The 23,867-nt window shown below is 40.2% G+C and overlaps 1 protein-coding gene across 3 annotated transcripts in view; it reads right to left on the bottom strand.

The window, feature by feature from the left end:
• Positions 1-23,867, bottom strand: part of LOC121955786 (kelch-like protein 29) — a 378,430-nt gene that overhangs the window by 159,598 nt on the left and 194,965 nt on the right. For all 3 annotated transcript variants that reach the window (XM_042503866.1, XM_042503868.1, XM_042503869.1), the window contains one exon: positions 18,069-18,593. In XM_042503866.1, coding sequence (XP_042359800.1) covers positions 18,069-18,593 — 525 coding nt within the window. The remainder of the gene's footprint in view (positions 1-18,068; positions 18,594-23,867) is intronic.

Here is a 23,867-nt window from a genome sequence, read left to right as displayed (position 1 = left end):
GAAGTTAACACGGTGTTAAAACGGCATGACTAATTCATAAACAAATGCTCAATTTGTGGCAAAGTTTTCCTTTAAGGTATGGGTCTTCAAAGTGACCCCAAGGGGGTCTTCAGAGTTACTGCAGGGGGGGACGCCAAATTACCTCTTCAGAATTTAAAGTTTTCTCTTTTAATTTTTTTCTTTGAAAAGTAACGTGTCTAAAAAATACACATTAACATGAATCCAACATATCTTCATTGAAGATAAATTGGCCTTTTTATCAAACCTAAGGAGTTTACAGTACAGAACATTAATGAAATGCTAACTGTTACCCATGAATCCTTGTGCATTCATTGGGGCTAGAGGACATTATATCTCTGTGCAGCACCTGTTTTCACACACTGGCTGCTTAGTTGTATTATGCACGTATGTCCACTGTACGGCCATTATCATGAGCCATAAGAGATGTTTTGTAACTTTTCGGGAGGGGGCTCTAACATACTGTTCACCTCAAAAACCACAGGTGAAAGTGCAGAGGGTGAGGCTGATACAACCAACAAGTGACTTCACAGCTTTAAGGCAACCGATAACAAGAAAAGACCAAATATATTTAAATAACCAAGTGAGACTTCATTTTATACAACATATGCAGCTGGTGTTCCCTGCTCCGGCTAAGGACCCATGCTTTAAGGTATTTAATAATTCAATTTCTGCACTTCCTCAGCACCCCAATCCTGAAATTCCAATTATTAACATGAATTTACATCTATCAACACAGCACAAAGTAGCTCTGTACCTCAATGTCTCCAAGACAGTTGCTGTAAAAACTTACAATGGCATAAAAAGAAGAGTATTTGAAAATAAAATTAATTATGTTTACAGCTTTTCAACTCAGAAGTGCGAGCTGACAAAGAGCGCTTTGGGTGATTAAAGGTTTGTAAATGAGAAAAATACTCAGACGACAATCACTGCTGTTGCTGTATTATTGGAGTCACACTGGCATAGAAACACCTTTTTTTCCCCAGGTGACATGACAATGAGATCATAAATACAACAAAAGTTTAAACTACTCCTTAAAAGGCAACTAGCAGAGGCGACATTAGGGAAAAACAAAGCACTGCTGCCCTTTAAATGTTAAAAAATACTCTATGGAAATCATGTGCAAGCCCCTTTAAGCATAGCTGTGAAGTTGTTTTCTGCGTATTTAAAGTGCAAATATACCAAACATAAAACAAAGTGCAAACTCCACTTAAGTACTAATTAAAAGTTTAGAGTTACTTTCTCCTCCGCTGCCTCCGACTGCCGCCTGGAACCAACAGCCTCAGCTGTGCCAGGCACTCTTAACATTTAGGGACCCAGGCACGTACTGGTGGTCGAGCACAGATGCCAGCGTATGTGTGAGAGAATGTAGATTTGCACCCCCCTGCTTGTCTTACACCTCGACTGTGTTTATGAGTTTGGTTTGTGTGCATTCCTCACGAGCTTTGCCCGCGGGTGATACTCGCCTCTGTGGGCTACGCTTCCTCCGAGTTGACCCTCAACAGCGAGGCGACGCAGCCACACACAGAAAAAAAATAAAAATAAATAAATAAACCCCATGTCAGCAGTGCAGCTTAAGATAAATGTCACATCTCCCCCTGAAGACAATGTGTGTTTACTGGGTAGTTTTGTGAAAGTCACAGCAGCCCAAGCAGAAAGGTTGGTGCTGGGGTTAGCTTGTATGTGGGAGTCTTCTCAGCAGACTGCACACCTGAGATGAGCTCCTGCAGTGGAGTCAGGCGAGTAATCTTTGCATTTCATCAGGTTTTTTTTTCTCCTCTCTTTCATTCCTCCTCTCCTCTCCTACTTTCCATCTCTCTTTCTCCATCTCTCTCCAGGGATAGAAAACAATCTATTAGACGACTGGACTGCCCCACAAATTCTGATTGTCCCCAGCATGCTCCAATGCCTATGTATGGCTCGTGTGTCCTTGCAAAGTTGTAATCCAAGTGTAACTCTCTAAGATAATACTCTTTTTTTTATTTTTTATTTTGCACCCCAGCAAGCTGCATTACATAAGAAAACAATATCTGTATCGGAGAGAGAAGGGAACAATGGGTACAATGACTACTGTAGCAGAATAATGATAGCTGCAGCCTCCAGCAACAAACCTCATTCTGTTCACTTAATAGGACAATGGCATATTGCTGCCAAGGCATCTCGTCTTGTACTATCTAACTGCTAAGGATGACTTTAAAGAGATAGATCAGATTTGTTTTTAAGTTGGGTTGTATGGGAGTACTTATGCATAGTCAGTCTATCACATACAGTAGATGTTTGTCAGCACACCCCAGATTGTAGAAGCAGGCTAAAGCTAAGCAATGTGTATTTTAGTCACCTTAAAAAAATACTGCCTTCATATGCTCCTTGGAAATATCGTATATAACATATTTAAGAATAACAAGCACATGAACGGCCCTCTAAATTCGTAATTACGCGTGGGAAATGCATGAGGCTTCAGGGCAGCAGAAATGGCAGAAAGCAGAAAACTCTAAGCAGCTGTCATGTACTTTTAATTAGTTGCACATTTTAGTGTATGCATCTATTAGATTTGGCAAGCATGCAAACTTTTAACTATAAAGCATGCCGAGTGAGTATACTAGCACTGAAACGTTATTTTATGACACGAGTGGCCGACTTGACTTCATAAATTCATAAACATGGTGGGCAAAAGTCAACGTTTGGTCAGTGGTAAGACTCTTTTTAACTGATTCACTTGTAAAATATTAATTTTTGATCACATGTAAAGTGTAATATAATATTAATTTTAACTGCTGTCAATGCAGAGTGATCTAGATGAAAAAAATCTAGTCTTTGCAGATGGCATATTTGTTTTTTTCATAAACGGAATATGGTGTTTACACCTCAAACACAAAAACAGGATACTCCAAAAACTCAATTATAAACAGGTACTTTGTGTCCATGTAAAGACACTTTGTGTTCTTGTCAAAGCAACAAGACTCCCTGAGAAAAACAGTAATTTTAGCTTGCTGCACACAGAAGCTGCTGGTCTACTGCTGCTTCAATCAGTTAGTTTGTGTTATCGTGTCACTTTTTTGAATGCAAACTAACCCTGTAACCAAAGCTACAATATTCCTCCTTGTCTCAACACGAAACACAACATGACATTACATTGTCACAAAAAAAACAACAACATCCTATCACCACAACAACATCAACAACCACAATACAATACAGCACCACACAGGACTCTAATCAGTCAAACTAAAACAAAGGTCTTCTACAAGGACATAAAATCAAAGACATCTCATTACTGAGTTGTAGTTATTGAGCAGACTGTGACTTATAAATAAAAATCAATATAACCCCCACAATTATCATCATGGTGCTCCAAAACAACCATGATTTGTCTTAACAGTGCTGTGGTACTTCCACTGCTCTACAGCATCATCGTCATTAGAGTAACTCACGAGGTAAAGCAGTGAAAATACTCTAAACATAGCACACACCTAATGTGATATTGATTATTTTAGGTGGGTTTATTATTTAGGTGGTTAAAACGTGTTTTGTTGCTGACCTCACTGTAACAGTGCATTGCTTAGCTTCCATGTCAGACTCCAGCTGCTTCTTTAACAAACTGAATCTACTGTACGTAATAAACTGTCTGTGGATAAGTACCCATCACGCAACCCCACTTCAGAAATCTGGAACTGTCCCTTTAAGTGTCTCAAACTTACAGAGTGCACCACTCGCCTGCAAAGATCTCCTGATTGCAATTCAGGCCATTATCATTTGTCTAAGTCACAGACAAATTATATATCTTCACATGCTAAGCCTGTTGCTAACTCGGTGGAATAATGAGTTGTAGAAGGGCGCCTTTCTTGCTAATGTCTGGTCCTGTCATTAGTATTTATTAGATGCCCTGCAAGCATTATCAAACCCATTTAAAAGTTTCTGGCTGAGGAAAAAGTTTGACAATCCACTCAAATAAGTGAACACACCGTGAACATTAGCGAGCTAATACTGCTGAACTTCTTCTGGATGTTGTTTTTTTTTGTGGCACATCTGCTGCTGTTTTGGATACCGAGTCCTCTCCCTGTTGCTATTACGCCTTCTCATTAGAGAGAAACATCCGCTATCGACTAACTTCCTGGTAACATCTGCTGTGTTTACACTCGGCCTCATTGATAATGCATTACTGCCTTTTTCATGGCTGATGTGCGGAATAACACACCGACATTTGACTGGTGGCAATTAATCCTGTCACACAAAATAGCCTCTGACACGAGGCGTTTGAGATTCAGACCCATTTGAGGTGTAACCTCCATTCACTCTGACACTACTTTACACATAAATCAATTTGCTCCCACATAACTGAGGGCAGTGGACGTTTCATGTCGGGAAATGGCACTGTTCCAGTCCAAGACCTCTCCCGAATACTCAATGCATGATCCTGCAGCTCTGAGTGTGCACTTTATCACAAATGCTACACATTAACACTGTGTGTGTGTGTGTGTATTCTTAAATCTGGGATGGGACCCAAAAACACGAGAAGATTAAAATGGGTCTCTGAATTTTCCTTAAAAAAAAATAATCTTAAAACCAGTGTTGGAACATAATTAAATGCATTGCTCTGATACTGTACAGCTTATAAAACATTAATCATTGTTACATAATAGACTATAAAGAGGATATAAATCCACATTAACCACATAAAACAGTGTTTTTTAACCTCTTTTTTGTGACTTATCATCACAGCCCTGTCACATTATCTTAAGTACCACTTCATCAGAACAACCCATCATGTTCTACATGCAGTTATTTTAATTTAACTAGCTGCTATTTAATACTATTAATCGATATTTTTACAAGATTTTTTCATACTGTCAAACTGTCAATGTAATTACTGGGCTACTATTTAGAGAGGCACATCACTATTAGTTTACTATTCTAACAATTTATCCATTAATGTTACTTTTAACTAATGATTACAGCCATTAATCTATTGACATTGCTTTCAGCTGTTTTTACCATAGTAGATTTAGAATTTTTCTATCCAGCAAACTATATTTATAATTACCATAAAACATATATTTAAAACTATTTTACAGAATTATTATACATCGTTTTACTTTCCATACATATATATATTAAAGATGATAATTTCTTATTATTTTTTTATCAGTTATTCTTAAATTGCCCATTACTTTTCTTCCCATGTTTTTGAAAGACATTGAACCAATTCGCCCTGGTTTTAAAGAAAAGTCATCGAGATTTCCAAGAAAACATAATTCTCATACGGCTAGCTGAGGCTTTGGACAAAAAGTGCAGACTTTTTGTGAAGGTAATAAAGCAAACGAGACGGTCTGATTGGGCGTTTTGGATAAAAACAGCCATCTGACACTCGGTCCAGCTGTCAGAGACAAATCTGGGATGACAGCAGTGGGTTTTTTTACCCTCTTTAATCCCCTCTTCTCTAAAGTTTCACACTGCCACTTTGCTAACCGCGGCATTACCCGCTAAAAACAAAAAAAAAAACAGGCTATTAGAGAAACGGCTGACAACAGCGGCATCAATGGAGGGAAGAAAGCAAGGAGGCGGAGAAAAAAGTTAGAGAAGCGTGGAACAGGTGGCAGGTACGATGAAGAAGGAAGGAGATGAGACAGAAGAGATGGGAGTAAATAAAGAGAAAAGAGAGGCTATAAGTGGGAAGCAGGTGGATGTTAGGATGGCGGGGGGGCTGGAGGCGACGCTGAGAGACAACAGCATGGGAGGGGTGATGGCGTGAGTGGGAGTAGAGCCGAGTGAAAGAAACAGACAGACAATTGCAGTGAAGAGGACAGGTGGGAGGAGGGGAGGAGGAGAGTATAGGTTGAGGAGAGGATGGAGGAGGGAGGGAGGCGTGGATGCGGTGCCCCCTCTAGCGTGGCAGGGGAGCCGGGCGGCTGCACTGCGTCTGTGATTATGCATGTAGGAGCCGGGGCTGTCAGGCTCCGGGTCCTGCGACTGCGCCGCCACTGAGCTTTATCTTGAAATCCCGGTGATTAATGAAGCCGGAGCCGCGTTCTGCATGGACGAGGTGGACGAGGAATGATCAATCTTAATGAGCTATCCGCCGTCCCTATATTAACTGTGGGGGGATATAATGTATGGGGCTCCTGGCAGGGCTCCTCTCCTTTAAAATACGATAACGAGGGAGAGAAAGAACGAGGGCGAGCAGCTTTCCTTCCTCCGCTTATGACACGCTGCCGCTGCTCACCTCACGTTTCTTCCACCTCCTCCTCCTCCCTCTTCCTTTGGCTCCCTCCGGAGAACCGGAGCTGAACGAGAAACTGTTATACATCTCGAAGAAAGCCATCCTTAGCCAAGTTAAAGAGACAGCGTCAGGTACACTCTGACAAATAAAGGTCCGTCCTGAAGGGCTGAGGTTCTATGCAGAACCATTTGCTTACACATAACCTTATTTTGTATAAAGGGTTCTTCAAGGGTTCTTTGTAAGACAAAGAGATCCATCAAGAACTGAAACCATTGGTTAGAGGAGGAGAGATGTATGGGTGACGTAGTCACTTAGCGTTGTTTGAGCCCCTACTGGGTGGGTTCTGGATTACACCCTTGGAATTTATTAATGGGTTCTAAGTCGAATCCCCTGGGCGGGGTCTGAATAAAACCCCTGGAATAAATAAGGGTTCTCAACAGAACGCCCAGAGTGGGTTCTACATGAAACCCTTGAAACATAAATGGGTTCTCGGTTATATTCATTGGGTGTGTTTGAGATGACACCTTTGGAATATAAATGGGTTCTCACAAGAACCTCCTAGATGGGTTCTCGATGACACTCTTCGAATATAAAAAGGCTCTTAGCAGAACATCCTGGGTGGGTGTTGGCACCCTTAGAAGATGGACAGGTCCTACAGCAGTGATACTCAACTTACTGCCTGGGGGCCAAATCTGGCCCCTGATAGGATGCCGGGTGGCCCCCCAAAACCATTTTCTAACTCACAATAAAAATAAAGTGATTCACACCAGGAATCATTTTTGTACTGTCAGTAAATGTAAGGAGCCGGAGTGAATAAAAACTGCATAAAAAAGAGTATTTTTTTTATTTAAAAAAAAGTGCCACACCCTCCCAAAGAGGTCCTAGCTAAACCCACAATGCCCTAAAATCGCAGAAATGTCCTAAAATCCCTGAAATGACCAAAAGTCCTAGAAACGCCCTAAAATCCTACAAACATCCTAAAGTCGTAGAAAAGTCCTAAAATCCTAGAATCGTGTACGGAGCTGCTGCGACTGGCCCCTGGCCTCCTGTTACTTTGCAAAAGTGGCCCCCAAACAAAGTAAGCTGAATATCCCTGCACTACGGGAACAAGCCAAAGAACTCTGTGCAGTTCAGGTCAGCACCTTTATTTTTAAGAGCGTAGCCTGGCGCTCTAAAATGAGATGTTTGACTCAGGATCATTAATATGTGGGCCCCATATGGACTCATGTGCCAAGGTTACTCATAAGCATATCTCCTCAGTGCTGCATGTTCTCATTTAAGAGAATTACCTGCACATACCAGGTCCGGGCTGATTGGAATAAATTTCAGCCTCATTAATAATTTCTAGCATTCCCAGCTCTTGTGAATCCCTTTTCCACTTGAGCCACCTAGGATTAAGGAATGCTATGACATGCATATGAAAAAACACTTAAAAATCCATGCATTTCATATTCCAAGTTAAGCTTGTTTTGGATAATAAAACTCTAGTTCTGCTTTAGCTAATCCTGATGTGGATAGCTTTAAGATAATCGCCCAGCACAACACCGCACTGACTTTAATTAATTTACCACTGCTTACGCTGCAGACACTCATCCCAGTCAGCATATTGGAAATTAAAATAAAAATAAAAAAAACTCTTACACCACATCAGTATTATATTTGTCTAAGTGAAAGGCGTACTTTGGTGTAACTGGCAGTGAGGGTGTAGCAGAGATGCACTCCATCGAGTGAAAGAGAGACGGAGAAAGAAAGGAAAGGGGAGGGTTTAATTAATGTGCTTGCTGTGATTAATGGTCTCAGTGTGGCTATCACAAACTGGCTGTGTTTTTAATAACTGGTTTGAACGGGCTGTCATGCTAGCAGTTTATTCCTGTGGTTGAATCAAAATGAATATTTACGCATCACTAATAACACTGATGATACTGTATGCTTTATGTCTACTTAAAGGACCAGTGTGGAGGGTTTAGGAGGATGTTTTCAAATGGAATATATTATGTCAAGTATGATTTCTGCAGTGTATAAACACCTGAAAAAAAGAATTGTTGTGTTTTTGTAACCTTAAAATGATCTGTTTATATCTGCATAGTGAGCGGGCCCTCGTCTACAGAGTACACCATGTTAGTCTATAGTAGCCACAAACGGACAAACCAAATACTGACTCTAATTAGAGCCACTTGTGTTTTTATGTTGGCCACCGACAAGCCGAACAGCACTGGAAAAACACTGAATTTTATTGTAAAACTGCTTTACTTAGTGTTTTTAGCAGTTTAAATCTCCAGATCTGTTTGTTTTGGAGACAAAAGAGACCTCTCCTGATAATTCAGCTCACGGTTAAAACCTCTGACTATCTGGATGTCAAGTTATAATGAAAAAAATGTCACTAGCAGGTGCTAGGCTCACAGCCTGGCTGTGATGAGCCAAACAGCATTGGAAAAACAAGGTTTTTTAATGTGAAACTGCTTTATATTGTGCTGTTTAAATCACCGGATCCATTTGTTTTGGAGAGGAAGAGTCCTCTGTGGATGATTCAGCTCCATGTAAAAACCTTGTAAATGTATGAAAACAGAAATAAGGTGAGCACACATTAAGTTATCAGATAGATGAACCTACATTAGCATGTGCTCGGAGCTGTGATGTGCCAGAAGCATAAAGAAACACTGATTTAAATCGTAAATAGGGAAGTCAGTTTTGGCTGATTTGGCTTTTGGAAGGCAGACACCCATTAATCAGTAATTAATCAGTTATGTATGTTTTTAAAGGACATTTTTTGGCTCTAAGTGAGCCCCTTACTCACTGGGGGGACCTATGGAGACTGGAGTGTGGGCACAATGTTTCCAAAGCAGCACTGTTGGATCAGGATGTGATGGTGTTTAACCAAATTAATGATTAATTGTTGATATTCCTTAATATAGAACTACCTTATTCAGTGTTTTTACCTGTTTAAATTAGGGGTCAACAGATTATCAGCCTGGCAGATTATTTTGCTGATTAACTGTATCTGCGTTTCATTTTAATGATCATTGATAAAATGTATTAATTAAAAACGAGGAAGTGTCAACATGTCAGGAACTTTTTAAAAACTTTTGATTTATTAATTTTTAATTAAAAAGTTGTGGGAACTTGCTATATATGACGTTTAACGTTTAAGTTTTGATTTAGCATTTGCTAAAGGCATTTAAACAAAGTTTTGTGTTGGATTTTGTGAAACTCCAAATTCTAAGTTTTGACAAATATTTTCGGTTGTATTGTAAATGCATATCGGTTCCAAATGTTGGTTATTGGTCTCATTAACTACTAATAAATAGTATCAGTATCGATTTAAATCTCCCAGTTCATTTGTTTTGGAGAAGAGGAGACCTCTGTGTGAAATTCTGCACCTGGTAAAAACCACCTCAACATCTGGATTTTAAATTCTGAAAAAAAAAAAAGAAAAAAGGTTTGCGCAAATTAACAGGTGTTGGGCTCATGGTCAGTCTGTGAAGAGCCAAACAGGGTGAGAGGAACACTGATTTACTGTGTGACACTGCTTTACTTTGTGTTTTCACCGGTTTAAATCACCAGGTCTGTTTGTTTTAGAGAGGAAAAGAGCTCTACGGATAATTTGTCTCCCGTAAAACCTCCTTAACAATGAACACTGAAGGAAATCTCACTGGGAGAAGTATCAGCTGGTCACAATCTGCAATCCTCACCACTAGCTGCCACTAAATCCCCATTAATCCTAAATACTGGACTGTTAATAACTGTAATTACTTTGATCTGTAGACAAGTATCTCTGAAGCACAACACCTCCAGAAATAAAACATTATTATCAAATCCAAAGGCATCATAAACCAGTAACAAGGTGAAACGATGCAACAATTAAATAGCACCTCGATTCCAATATAACCTTTGATGAGGTACGATAAGTGTCAGGAAAAAAGCCTTGAGACCCCCTAAAATAAACAGCACCAGCACACACAGCTCTCCTTTGTAAACAGTCGCTATCTCACTAATTTAGGGATCTATAATTTCCTCACTTACTGGTAATATCGCAGCCATAATGCGCAAAGAACCAACATGTGAGTGGACAGTAATGCGGCAGCGCCAATATGCTTTGCCCCAAAGTAAACAAAAATGAACACATAATTAGAATCTTACTGAGAGCCAGGTTTGAATAAGGCAGATAAGGCAGATGAAACGGTCACGGCAGAGGAGAGGTGAGCCCACGCTGGCTGTGAGGCTGCGCCGGGGCTCGCCGTAGCAAAGTGAAACACTGATCTTAACTCAGCAAGGCATCTTAATTGCATTCACTAGCAGCTCCAGAGCCGCTTGGTCCCCAGATGACGGCTGATGTGAGCTGACTGGAAGATGAACTTCCTGGGCAGAGTGGAGGCTGGGTGCTGTGTGAAGACTAGTGTGTCCCTCTCTTATAGTAGTGTGTGTGTTTCACCCCTGTGTGCATTTATGCATGTGATCGTCTGTGCGCATATGTGCGTCTCTGCCGATGTGTGGGTGTGTGTGTGTGTGTGAGAGAGAGAGAGGAATACGGGAGCGGTAAAGGTCAGTGAGGTGGAAGGAAGCATTAAAATGATGTTTGACATGAGAAAAAGAGGCGGCTAATGCTCAGCAAGGCAGCAGGTGGCCCAGCAGATCTGTCTCCGACCCCGAACTTCAAACTAAAGCTTCCAGCAACCATGCTTCACGTGTTTCTTATTTTCAGGCATTTAACCACAAAAACTGTTTTTCCCTCAGCGTCACAGTTTGCGACACTCAGGATTTGCAACACAGCTACCAACAGTTCAAGACAGGACTTTTTTTACTGCTAAGGACACTGGGGGCTTAGCCAAGACCTGTGTACGAAAAAACATTGCTACAATTTTTGTAAAAAAAATGTTGCCAAAACTTTTCACAGAAAAATTAATTTGCTTTTTTTTTTTCATCAAACCATGCCTCCCAAACCTTCAGGCCTGTAGATTTGGAAGGCAAGAATTTTGAGCTTTTTTTATTATTATTTTTAAATCAAAATTATTGGTGATTTTTAAAAACTTTTGTTTTCTTTAAACATTTTTCTATACATTTTTTGGGCAATTTTCTTCCTTAATTTTCTATTTGATTATTATTATTAACTTTTTAAAAAAAATTTCTCTTAGAATTTTGAAGGATTTTTTTTCTCCCCGTATTCTCGCAATATTTTTTTTTGAGATTTTATAACACTTCTGCAATTCTTTTCCTTTAAATTTTTTTTTTTTTAATAAAACATGACTTACAAAACATGCCCCAATAAAAATCTGCAGAATTACACTATTTATTATAGCAACAAAGTGTAACGACAGAAATTATCAATGGAATTAGATTTTTACGATGGTTCTTGTGCACATCATGAGGGATGAATAATTCACACATTTTCCCAGAGTCACTCAGGGAGGCCCAAGGAAATATATTTGTAGCTTTGGGAGGGTAAAAATCAAGCCCCTCCTCTTATAGATAAAAAACAGTCCCTGAGGACTACTCTTATTTTTGAAACTATCCATATAGCCTGTATATTTAGATCCAGGGCATTTTATAAAACATTCAAAACAGAGGCCTTAAATGCCCAGGCATAATGACGCCACTGGTTCACACTTAGCTGGAAAACGATATCAAAAACATGATTTGAGTGGCTGGCATATGTAACAGCGGTAACCTTAAAAACAGCCTTCGAAATGTGGAAATAATAACTTCCTTTTTGATATTGTGTTTTTCATTTGTGAGTTGCCTTTAAACGATGCTTGGTCACGTTTGCTGCGAGCGAGTCTGTCCCTGCTGAGCTCTGCACTAGCTTCCCTCGGCTGATATTCATCAAGACAACCATCGATTTTAATGACTTGGTCAATAGACACACACCGACTCCACTCTCAGCATCTCTCGCTCTCTCATGTTCACCCTCTCTCTGTTGCTATCTCCTCTTCTATCGCCTCCCATTCTGTCGTTTTTTTATTGTCCTTTCTAACAACAATGTCAGTCTTTCTCTGTCATCCCCGCATTTCACACAATGTGCCGACAGTTGTGATTGGCTCCGGCTACAGATGGATTATTTAGGTGCTCGAAAAGCTTCTCTGTCTGAGAAGACAATAAAAAAATAAGCGAGGAGTGGGTGGTGTGAAGGAAATTAACAATCGACAAGACGGTGTGTTGTTTGATTTGTACACTATGACAGGCAGGTATTATGAAAAGCCCCGCTGTGGGGAAACCAGGTAGGCAGATCACAGCCTGGTGACTGGCATATCTCAGTAGGTGATGAGGTTAAAGCTGCCTCAAGCTGCTCCGTGTGAATCTTCACACAAACTCAGGCACACAAACATATGGCATTTGCTCAAACAGACACAAACACACATACTATATATACAGTAAACAGAAATACAGATAGATACCTATACAGACACACATACACCCACGGAGAGACGAGAGCACACAGTTGTTGATGTGCCCACTGATGCAGAGCGAAGACAAATTGCTCCCTTTGAAGGCAAAGCCAAATCAAACACGGAGTGTGATTTCTGTCACTGCGGTGTTTGGCTTTAAGGCTATGAGGCTGACATCTGACAAAACATCCATGCAGTCACACCCAAGAAGTTGTGCGTGCGAGCAGCCACACACACTTGAAGGCACGCACGCGTGGGCACGCACTGCGGCCTGTTGTGCGGCTGGATTAAGGAGGAAGAGCTCTGTCAGCTCCTCCAAGATCCAGGCCTTTGCCATCAAAAAGCCACAAACCTCCTCTGCACATCAGCGCTTACCAGCATTGTGTCCAGAGGCTCAAGCTTTTCTTCTTTCTTTTTTAATGCAGCAGCACAATCACTTAAGCAGTGGCTTTGGTATCTAAACTGTTTGTCCAATAATCACGTTTGAGAAGCCAGGATTTGACTATAAAGGCAATATTATAAGACATTATAAGACATTATAATTTAGAAAACAACATGTTAACAAGGCATGGCTGAAAAGATGAGCAAGAAATAGTAAAAAAATACAAGAATATTACCTAAAAAATAGGTAAAAAATAAGCTTTAAAAAATCAAAGTAAAAAACAAAAATAAACAAGAAAATGACCCTCAAAACGCACCTAAAAATATTTATTTTTAAAATATGTATCCTTTTTTAAAAAACACAATTTTCATAAGAGAATTATTTTCATTTTTTTCTGAACATTTTCCAGAGGTTTTTCTAATATATATTTTTCTAACCCCCTCCATTTTTTTCCCAATTAATTTTGACGTCATTCCAGTGTCACCTTTTACTAATTTCTTGAAATTTGAGTATTAATTCGGCTAAATAATTACCGTCCAGGTACACAGGTGTGTTTTGCTCTTCACACATTATTAGCATAAGCGCTTGTACACAACATTCATTAGCATAGCGGCTAGCGGAGTTTAGCTTGTCAATTTACATGTATTATTTTCACTTTTTCGTACTCACAGTCCGTTGGTTAAAGTCGCCGCATCTCCCGACAGAACAGCGCGGTTGTATTTCGGGGGCACGCACATTTTTCAGCCAAAAACAGAGCTGCTAATGTTGCTGCAAGACGCTAGCTTAGCGACCATCCAGAAAGGTGCGTCGTCGTTACTCGAATGACGTCATTGTTTACGTTGACACGTCCTCCGTCTGTATATTCCTATAATACATCCCTGGTTTATCCTCATCCTCTCCGAAATACAAATATATTTCCCCGCTCCTGGTTTATCCCACAGTATATATCGCCATTGTCTTTCATCATTTTCCGGTTTGACTGTCGCTGCCTTCACATGCTCCTCAGAAATATCGTATTTACCGTATTTACCAGTTAGGAGCGCATACCCGAATTGCCGAATTGTGACGTTTGTGTGACGTTTGTGTGACGTTTAAGGGCAACAGAAATGGCGGAAAGCATGCATTGTCAACAACTGAAAGATTAAAAAAACATAATATATATATATATATACATACATACATATTTTGTTTAGTAGCTAGTTTTAGTAGTTGCACATTTTGGCATTTGCATTTATTAGCTGTAGCAGGCAGGCGAACTTTTAACATTAAAGCAGGCGAGTAAACTGACACTGATAACATTATTTTATTAAGAGTTGTCAACTTGACGTTATAAATTAAAAATAAACATGTAAAAGTCAATACTTGGTTGATAGTAAGAAGCATTTTTATAATTCATTAATAAAATATCAACTTTTGATCACATGTAAAGTGTCATATGATATTAATGTTAACTGCTGTACATATAAATACAAAAATATATAGAAAATTCAATATATTATAGAAAATATATGTATAAAAATAAAATAATATATAAAAATAAATAAACTGGAAACAGCTATCAACCTCTTTTTAAAAATGCTTTCAGCATTAAAATGAAATCCTTCTTCTTAAGAGCTTCCACTTAATCTCAAAGCACATGAACTACTAAACTTTTAAACCTCCTGACATCACATGAATGCAGCATATGACATAGAATTTCAAAATAAAGGCATGTCCTTAAGATGATGATATGGATCAATGTTTTCACTTTTCACCGTTTAAATTGCATAATTTCAATGAGTAATGTATAGACTCAAATCAATGGATTGTTACACCTCCATTTGTTTAAGGGGGATATGGATGTGAAATATCACGACATTTCAGGGTATTTTTACTCTCTCTCTCTCTCTCTCTCTCTCTCTCAACAATATTGCAAAAATACTGAGAATATTTTATGATTAACTACAAAAAAATACAATTGCAACAACAGTAAAAATGGAACGAAACTCTCTGTTCTTTAGTTTGTAAACAACAGTAACTCATAGTGAGATTCAGATTCTGTATAAAATATAAAATCAATCAAAAATGACACATTAAGTTGCCAAATAAAGTGTCTTACAACATTATGGAAAGGATTCCTACAGAGACAACCCCTTTTTAAAAAGATCGTTCCACCTGACTCCATTTAAATAATCAGTCATTTTAGTGTAGGTAGAGCCAGCATATTTTACATTTTTATTTAAACAGAGTGTGGTGGGTTTGGCAATAGCCATTTCGGGGCTGTTTCAGTTTTAAAAAAAGGATCTTACTCTTTAACATAAAGGTTTGTCTCTGTCGGGATCATTTTGATAATGTAAAATAAGAATCTGAGCCTGTCAGTGGCAAAAACACTTTTACTGAACATACACTGACAGTGCATATGGCTCAGAGTGGTTACATTGCTGCCAGTTTCAGTGTCCTCTTTCAGTACTGGACCAGTTTTAAAAAATTCTGTCTCCATTAGTCACTTAGACAAAAACATGGACAATAAGGTCCAGGTTTTGTCTACATTTGTTTGGGATGCGTTCTTTTTTAAGACCTCGTTCTGGATGATATTTCATCAGCTATTTAAACAAAGTCTCCCACATGCAGTGCTGGATGAAGTACAAATACTTCAGAGACGTTTTTCAAAACAACTCGGCACGTCGGGCCCTCAGGACACTTGGATTACTTTGGATAAGCAGTATGGAGACATTTTGTGGTTTTATTATATATTTCTGTAACGCTTTGAATCCTGGCCACCATTTGCTTCAATTGTTTGGGTGATGAGTGCGACGCCTTTTCACTGTGAAACTCCGGCAGCGTTTTGTGGACTACAAAACTGCACCTGACTTTCCATCCACATGAGGGCGAGTAGATGATGATTGAATTTTCTTTTTTTAGTGAACCATCCCTTTAAAGACAGACATTTCTTGAGGACAAATGAAAGCATAAATAAAGCAAAATAAGGAAGAAAAAAGAAGAAATAAAGCCTATTTGTCCATCTGTGTGGATGCTGGGACATCATTTTCCGCCTAGCTCTATTCCCGATGTGTGACTCACACTCTGCCCTGGGATCAGATTCGCCTACACTTTCATCGTTACCTCAGCCATTAGAGAGCTGCAGAAACAATGACCTCTCACCTTTCGCTGTTTTCCTTTCTTTTCACAAACTTCTCCAGAGAAGCAGAAAAAAGAGCCAACAGCAGGTTAAAATTAATTGCAACAGAAACGAGGCGGAACGCAGGTCGCAGGAGCACACCCTCCATGTTTCCTCACCATGCCGATACAGCAGGACAGTACTCGCCGCACTTATATGCAACGTTAATTGATTTAAGAGTGCGCAAGAGCGGCGGGAGCTTGGGATTTGTGAGCGAGCAGGGGGATGGCAAGAAAGGCGACAGGACAGATAATCAGAAAGACGGACACAGAAGGACCGCAGTGGACAGTGTCTTGAGGGGCAGGGCGATCGAGGCGGCGTTGTTGTGATTACAGCTGCTATGTTAAGTGTTCCTGGGGGGGGGGGGGGGGGGCTCGCCACTCAGGAGCCCGTTGAAGAGATGTCACTGCTGCTAATTTACTGGTGCTCTTCTCGGTCCCACTGTTCGTGTGACATTACCCTCACTAATGTCTATTCAGTGCCAGGCAGGAATGAACAAAAAAAAAAGTGCCACAATGGTTGAAGAGATGTGATTTTCAAGTGCCTCTATTTGCAGTTTGACCTTCATACACAAGATTTTCAAGTGTATATTGTGTCTAGAAATTGACACAGGGATGCTTCCCCTCCTGCCTTTGAAATACAGCAGCTGACAAACTGTAAAAACACAAGCTGAATATATTCTCATAAAATGAATCACAGCAACAGTGTTGCCTGAATTTTAACAATCCTGCAGCCTTGTAAAACCGCTCTGTATAAATACTGTAATCCCAATTAAACTCTTGCTTCTTTGGCCTGTTAGAACAAGGTCAATAAATTTTGACGCGCACGCGGTTAATGGATCGCGACGGTCCATCCGACAAAGGAGCTAAAAAGCTCTCATTCGACCGCGGCCGGACCGAGCCGACGTCTAATTATCCATTTCCAATTCTACCTGCAGTCTCATTTCAACGTATCGCGGGCCCCCAAAATAATTGCTTCTTTTTTTTTCTTTTGCAATCTACAAGTTCATTTGCACACATTTTATTGATCAAACTGAGTCAGGAAAAAGAAAACAATCTAAACCTAAATTAAAAGCTTCATTAAATGTGAAAATTGGTCGGGGGAATTGCCAACATCTGTTTCTAGCGCCCTGCGTCATAAACTCCAAGGTTAAACCAAACACCAATTTACGGCGTGCAGACTCAGGCATGAGTCGGGAGCTGAGGAGCACCTTCACAAACACAAGTCAACAAGGCTTCAAACGATTTTCGGGGAGAGATGCGAGGGCAGGGGGCTGAAAGCTCTTCCTGTCTTGTGTTTAGTAGGCCCGGTGAGTGCTGCAACTCCGACAGCGGTGGAAGGATAAACCTGACACACTTTTAACCAATTTCAGTTCACACCAGTACTGATGCTTCTGTTGTTTGGTAGTTTGAGATCAGCACAACATGTTCTCTCCAAAGAGCCCACTATAGGCAGCGTTATAGGTTTTTAGAAGCAGTCATTTCACTGCTGCTGCTGCTTTTGGTGCACCTCCATTCTCGGCGACCTTGGAGCAGCTTTGAAGCGAATTGGCTCTGTTTGCAAGTTGGATTTTAACAACGCCTCGCTCGAGTGTTTGCTGCCTTGTTTATGACCGCTGGCATCCCAAACTGCTCGGGTACACAGGAGGAGGGCAGAGGCCTGCGAGATTCATTCCAGCGCGGCCTCACATAAGGAGAGGTCACAAGGAACAGAGAGCTAAGAGTACATTGATTTAATACCTAACACCTCCCCGGCTTGGATTCACTTCTGAGCTGAGGTTGCCCGCTGAACAGATCTGCTTTGATTTAGCCTTTCAAAGATAGCCGTGACAGGTTCATATCTGGAAGAGAGTGATTCTGAAAAACTCAGAAAATCCGCCTGTGCAGAGCAGCAGCTGAAGCGGTCTGTGCTTACCTTTAGGATGTCCCGGGTCACTGAACTCGTACTTTCCCATCCCGACTGTCCGCAGCATTTGAAGTCCGTTCGGTCCGTCCTGATTGTCTGCGGCTGTGGGCTGAGCCTGCGCCGCCGCTGCTGCGGCCGCCTGTCCGTTGGTCAGAGGCAGAGCGGGGGGCTGGATGAGGCCCGGATGAGAGGTTAAGTGGCCGTTGCCCATCACGCTGTGAGGGTTTGGATGGACCACCTGGTTGGCTTGGGCGGCGAGGGCGGAGGTGGTTTGAGCAGAGGGGTACGGAGGCTGGCTGGGCATGCTCAGGACCATGGAGGGCGGCTGCTGGGTGGACTGTGGCGTCAGCTGGAAGTGAGCTGTCATGAGAGGGTGCTGCGGGGGGACCGGCGCCTGTATGGAAGGGGTTACTCCGATGATGGGTGACTGCGCGGTCACACTGTGGCTGAAGGAGGGCGGCTGGGGGAGGGCGTAGGTGTGGGGCAGGAGGCTGGGCTGGCTCACCGCTGCGACTGGTGCAGCCCAGGTCGGACCTGTGGTCAAACACACAGAAAGAAGAGAGAAGCTGGATTTAGAGTTACAGTTTACATTCATGTTTGCAAAAATGTGGACGCTTCAGACGCATCTTCCCCCGACAGCGCAAAAGATCTACGAATATAATCAGCACAGTTTCAATATTAGTGTGACTAATTCAGTATTTGACCAAATGTCTCCCCTTCTGTTCCTGAGTTATGACGCTGAATAACAGCCAGAATAGTGTTTTATAATAAGAATAACATTATGATGTTACAGTGAAGCTGACCTTTGACCTTTTGGACATAAAATGTCATCACTTTAGCATTATATCCTATCAGATATTTGTGTGAAATTTTGTCATAATTAGCCTATAAATTCTTGAGTTAGGGCCAAAAACAAGTTTTGTGAGGTTAAAGTCACCTTTGACCTTCAACAACCTAAGCCATCGGTTCATTTTTGAGTCCAAGTGGACGTTTGTGCCAAATTGAAAGAAATTCCCTCAAGGTGTTGTTGCAATATCGCATTCACAAGAATTAGACTTTAACCTTTGACCAACAAAATCTACTCAGTTCATCCTTGACTCAGAGTGGACGTTTGTGCCAAATTTGAAAATAAGAAATGAGCCGGATGAGATCACAGTGACTTTGACCCATGATCACCAAAATTTAATCACTTCAGCGCTGAATCCAAGTGGACTAGGGGTCAACTGATACTGGTTCTTCAGGGTCGATACCAATTATTAGTATTTAATGAGAGCGAAAACCAATATTTGAAACTGATATGCATTTACAATAAAAATGAAAATCTCTGTAAAAATTAGGAATTTGGAATGTATGAAAATAGCTCTCTGAGGTTTTCCAAAGTAAAAGATCCTCCCATGCTGACACTTTCTTTGCACTTTTTTTAATATTAATTTTAGCGGCTATCATTAGAATAAAATACAGATACAGATAATCGTCAAAATGCCAAATATCGGCCCCAATAATCGGTCAGCCTATAATTTGTCAGCCCCTAAATTGGACATTTGTGCCAAATCTGAAAAAAAGAAAGAAAATCCCTGAAGGTGTTCATGAGACATTCACAACAATGAGACAAATACAGCCTAAAAACATAATGCCTCTGTGTCCCGGCCATCGTTGGCACGGAAACATTAAAAATAAATATATAAAAAAACAGAGAGATAATCAATTGTCTATCCAGAATTTAAACCATAAAACACCGTGAAATCTTAGAGTAAATGTGCTCATGTAGAGTAGATTGATTTTGGTCGTGTAAGTTGTAGAAAGAGCCAAAAACCGGGGCAGAGTAATTTGAAGTCTGGCATTTGATGATCAAATAGAGACAGAAAACAGCATGAGAAGACAGCTTCCAGCTTGAGTCTGTTCCTCTCCACGCCACAACTGTCAGCTCGCTGCTCCGCTCCCGTCCAAGTTTGTTTTTGACTCAAGACTTAATATCAAACAAAAAAAATATCCCCAGCGATGTACAGATCTGCGCCCAAGATCAACATCATAATAAGATTAAGAGATTTACTCCGCTACAAGATGAGCAAATGCTTTTCTGAATGTGAGAGCATACATGCTCGGTGCAGTCGACACATTATCTGTGTAGGAGTCTGTGTTTACCCAGACACTCGGAGCCAATCATTTCTCTACCCCGAGGCGTTAGATGCTGAGGGTGTGCTGGGAAGACGCCGCCATATTGGCCCTGATCGCTGACTCCCTCGCTCGCTCATTCGCTCTCACTCCCTCGTCTCTGTAGCTCCGCCTGCCGCGATCCAAGCTCCAAAAATAGCCCACCACTCTGCCAAGGGGCCAAAGGCTAAATCACAGCATGCAAAAAGCTACAAAAAAGGCCCACATTATTCATGATACTGGCCCCGCTGATATAATAGTTCAGGCTGAGGAGGATGGAGAGGGAGGAAGAGATAAAGACGGAGAGGAGGAGGAGAACAGAGGAGTTCAGTTCAGTTCATAGCGCACCACCAGTATTTCATTTCCCTTCTTTTGTAACTCATCTTGATAAAAAAGGCTTCTAATCAAATGTGTTATTATGATAATTCCACATCTAATAAAGTTTTATGGGGTTAATGCAGCATTGAAATTGATAAAGTTATATGTACATACGTTATTTCTGTCCTCCAGTTCTATGTTCCTGTCCTCAAAGGGAGACACATTTTTAACTAATAAATATCCCCACAGAGCTTCTCCAGCTGAATACTTGCCTGAAGACATTTTTTTCATTTGAATCATGTATCAAGTACATTGTGTGGAATTGTGTGTTTAAAAACGCCAATGCAATATTGTCTAATTGAATTATAACTTGTGCACAAAGACGGTGATACAACACCGCAAAGCCAAACCGTCCTATTGAACACGAGCGAGAAGGAACTAGAGTTAGAGTTAGGATGAAATTAAAAGTGGAGGACAAATAATTGATTTTAAAATAATACAAAGAAACAGAGATAAAACATAAATTAAAAAAACAAAAAGAAAAAAAAGAAATAAACAGACAAAATAAAAAGATGACATCACATATAAGCAAGTCTATAAAAATGGGTTTTAAGAAGTGATTTAAAAGAAGTCACTGATTCTAATTTGCACCAGTTTGCATTACTTTCCAGAGCAAAATTATGAAAATATTTGATAAGGCCAAACTCACAATTCTTGTTTTATTTTGTTGACATACAGAGTCAAATACCTGATGTCTCTTTTCATCACTCCAAAGATCAGAAAATGTTGTCATCAGTCATAAACATCAATGTCTTTTATAACTAAAATGAGGAGGAGGTTTTTGGCTCAGAGTATGAGAAAAAAAACTCATTTTGACAAAATGTCTTTTAAAGATATGTGTAGTAAGATTTCATAAGTTTTTAGAGCAAAAATAAGACCCCAAGTGAGTAGAGTAAAAAAATTAACAAATACATTCTACAACAAAACATCCCCAGTTTATTACTTCCATTAAGAAAATATTTTTTTTGAATTTCAAGTTTTTAAAAATATGTTTACATATTCGAATGATGCATTATCTAATTAAATGAATGCTTTTTGCATACATTTCCATAAGAGAAATCCCAACACAGGATGATGAATGATATAATTTAAAAAGGTAAAAAAGTAAGTAAGTACTGGCTAAGGAGTATGATAAAAAAAAAATCATTTTGAGAAAATGACCTTAATGATAGGTATTATAAAATTTCCTACAATTTTTATACATTTTCATTCATAACATTTTTTACAGAAATCTCACAATGTCAAACATTTTTGATTCAAAATTACAACATGGATTTTTGTATGGTGTCCCTCAAGGTCTTGGCGTCATATTGTGATATTTTGGAGGGATTTTGACAGGGATTTTGATTTATTCTCAAGTGGTAAAAAAAAAAAAGACAAAATTAGCACCAAATCTGTGTAACAAATGGTGTCAACTCAAGAAATGCTGCAACACTTATGAGACACAATTGAGCATCGAAATGGCGATCATTCACTTCTATTCTAATGTTGTGAACCCCTTTAAAGTCTAAAGTTTAAAAGTTTAAAAAAGCGCCAAAAACGAAATTACACCTCGACACACAGTGCTGAGAGACGAATTAATCTTCCAGTTCCCAGCTTTCAAATGATGTGCCATTTCTACAGAGGATCTACTGCTGACCTGCTATCTCCCTCTCAAGATCTCTGTCCCCCCAAAAAGATAAAAATGGTCGATGATAAAGAGGGACGAAATGGAAGAGGTCTGTATTTTAGATGTGATGTGTAACCATATGTTCGTGAATGCTGTCACATATTTCAGAATTATGATTTTCAAAAGTGCTGCGTTCCCTTTTAAAGGACCCGCTTATTATTTATTTATCTTTTCCAGTTTTTCACAGTTTGCTTGAGCCCTAAATCACGGCATCAAAAAAAAAAAAAGAACTATTTTCGTACAAAGAAACTAAAGTTGAAACAAAACTTCTTTTTCAAAGACAAACTTTCTTTAACAGACACAACAGTGAAGTTTCTGTTGAAAGAAACCGTTGATTAATTCTGGCACAGTTGGCAGAGAACTCTCTGGCAACACAGTTCAGTGAAGTGTGGAGAGGAGCTGGCTTCGTTGCAAACGCCAGTCACAGTTTGAAATAGCGCACACGCGCAAATCAATATGCAACACTATGCTCGGATTTGAGTGTCATATGCGGCAGTGTGCTGGGTCTGTGACATCTCACTCTCCTCACGCTCTGCTCCAAGCTGTGGTGTGGGTGTGGGAGCTGTGGTGCTGGGAGGAAGGGAAGAGGGGCGAAGCATCGTTCACTTGCACAATAACAAGACCTCCAGAAGTTCATGGCCAATTCAGCCAAACCCTCGCTGCACAGCAGGAGGCTGTGGTCACACAGCGGGGGGCCGCACAGCGGGGGAGCTCCATACTCTCCCATCACAACTGCATCCTTCCAACATAAGAGCACCTTCAGCGGTTTCTCCACAGATACATCCCTCTCGGGTAATCTCATAAATAATCCATCAAGCATCTATATGTCAGAAATGTGAATTATAATTAGAAAGCGTGAGTTGTACAGGCAGCCGCAGCGGCTCAAACATGTTTTCAGGCTTTGATACGTCAGAGTAGCAGCTGTCTACAATCTGGATTCGGTGAGCGGGAATTTCCACCGGAACAAGCTCTGTGCCGGACTGTTCTTCCATCAGACACATCAGTGAGGAAACCATAAGACCTAAGAAAGTGATACTAAAGTTACAGCTGGCGGGCCAAATCTGGCCCCCAGCCATATTATAATTCACAGAAACAATACAGTGATTCACACGGGGAATTGTTTTTGTACTTTTAGTATACATAAAGTGTCTGAGGGCATAAAACAGCATCAAAATACAGCTTGTTTATCAAAACCAGTGGACGATCCCCCGAACCCCAGACAGAGGTCCTAGATAAGTCCCTAATGTCCCAAAAACCAAGACATGTCCCAAAATCCTAGAAAGTCCTAAAATCCTAGAAATGTCATTAAATCCTAGAAACATCCTAAAATCTGAGAAACATCCTAAAATCCTACAAATGTCCCAATATCCTTAAAACATCTTAAAATCTCAGAAATGTCCTGTATATCTCAAAAAATCCAAGAAAGGTCCTGAAATCTGAGACACATTCTAAAATCCCCAAAATCCTACGTCCTGGGGTGCCAGGTGGCCCCCAAACCATTTTCTAATTCACAATAAAAAATAAAATAAGAATTGTTTTTGTACCTTTAGTATACATTAAGTGCCAGAGTGCATAAAACAACACCAAAATAGAGCTTGTTTATTGAAAAA

This window comes from Plectropomus leopardus, chromosome 16 (genome assembly GCF_008729295.1).
Source record: "Plectropomus leopardus isolate mb chromosome 16, YSFRI_Pleo_2.0, whole genome shotgun sequence".
NCBI lineage: Eukaryota > Metazoa > Chordata > Actinopteri > Perciformes > Serranidae > Plectropomus > Plectropomus leopardus.
This window is presented reverse-complemented; position numbering and strand designations above follow the sequence as displayed.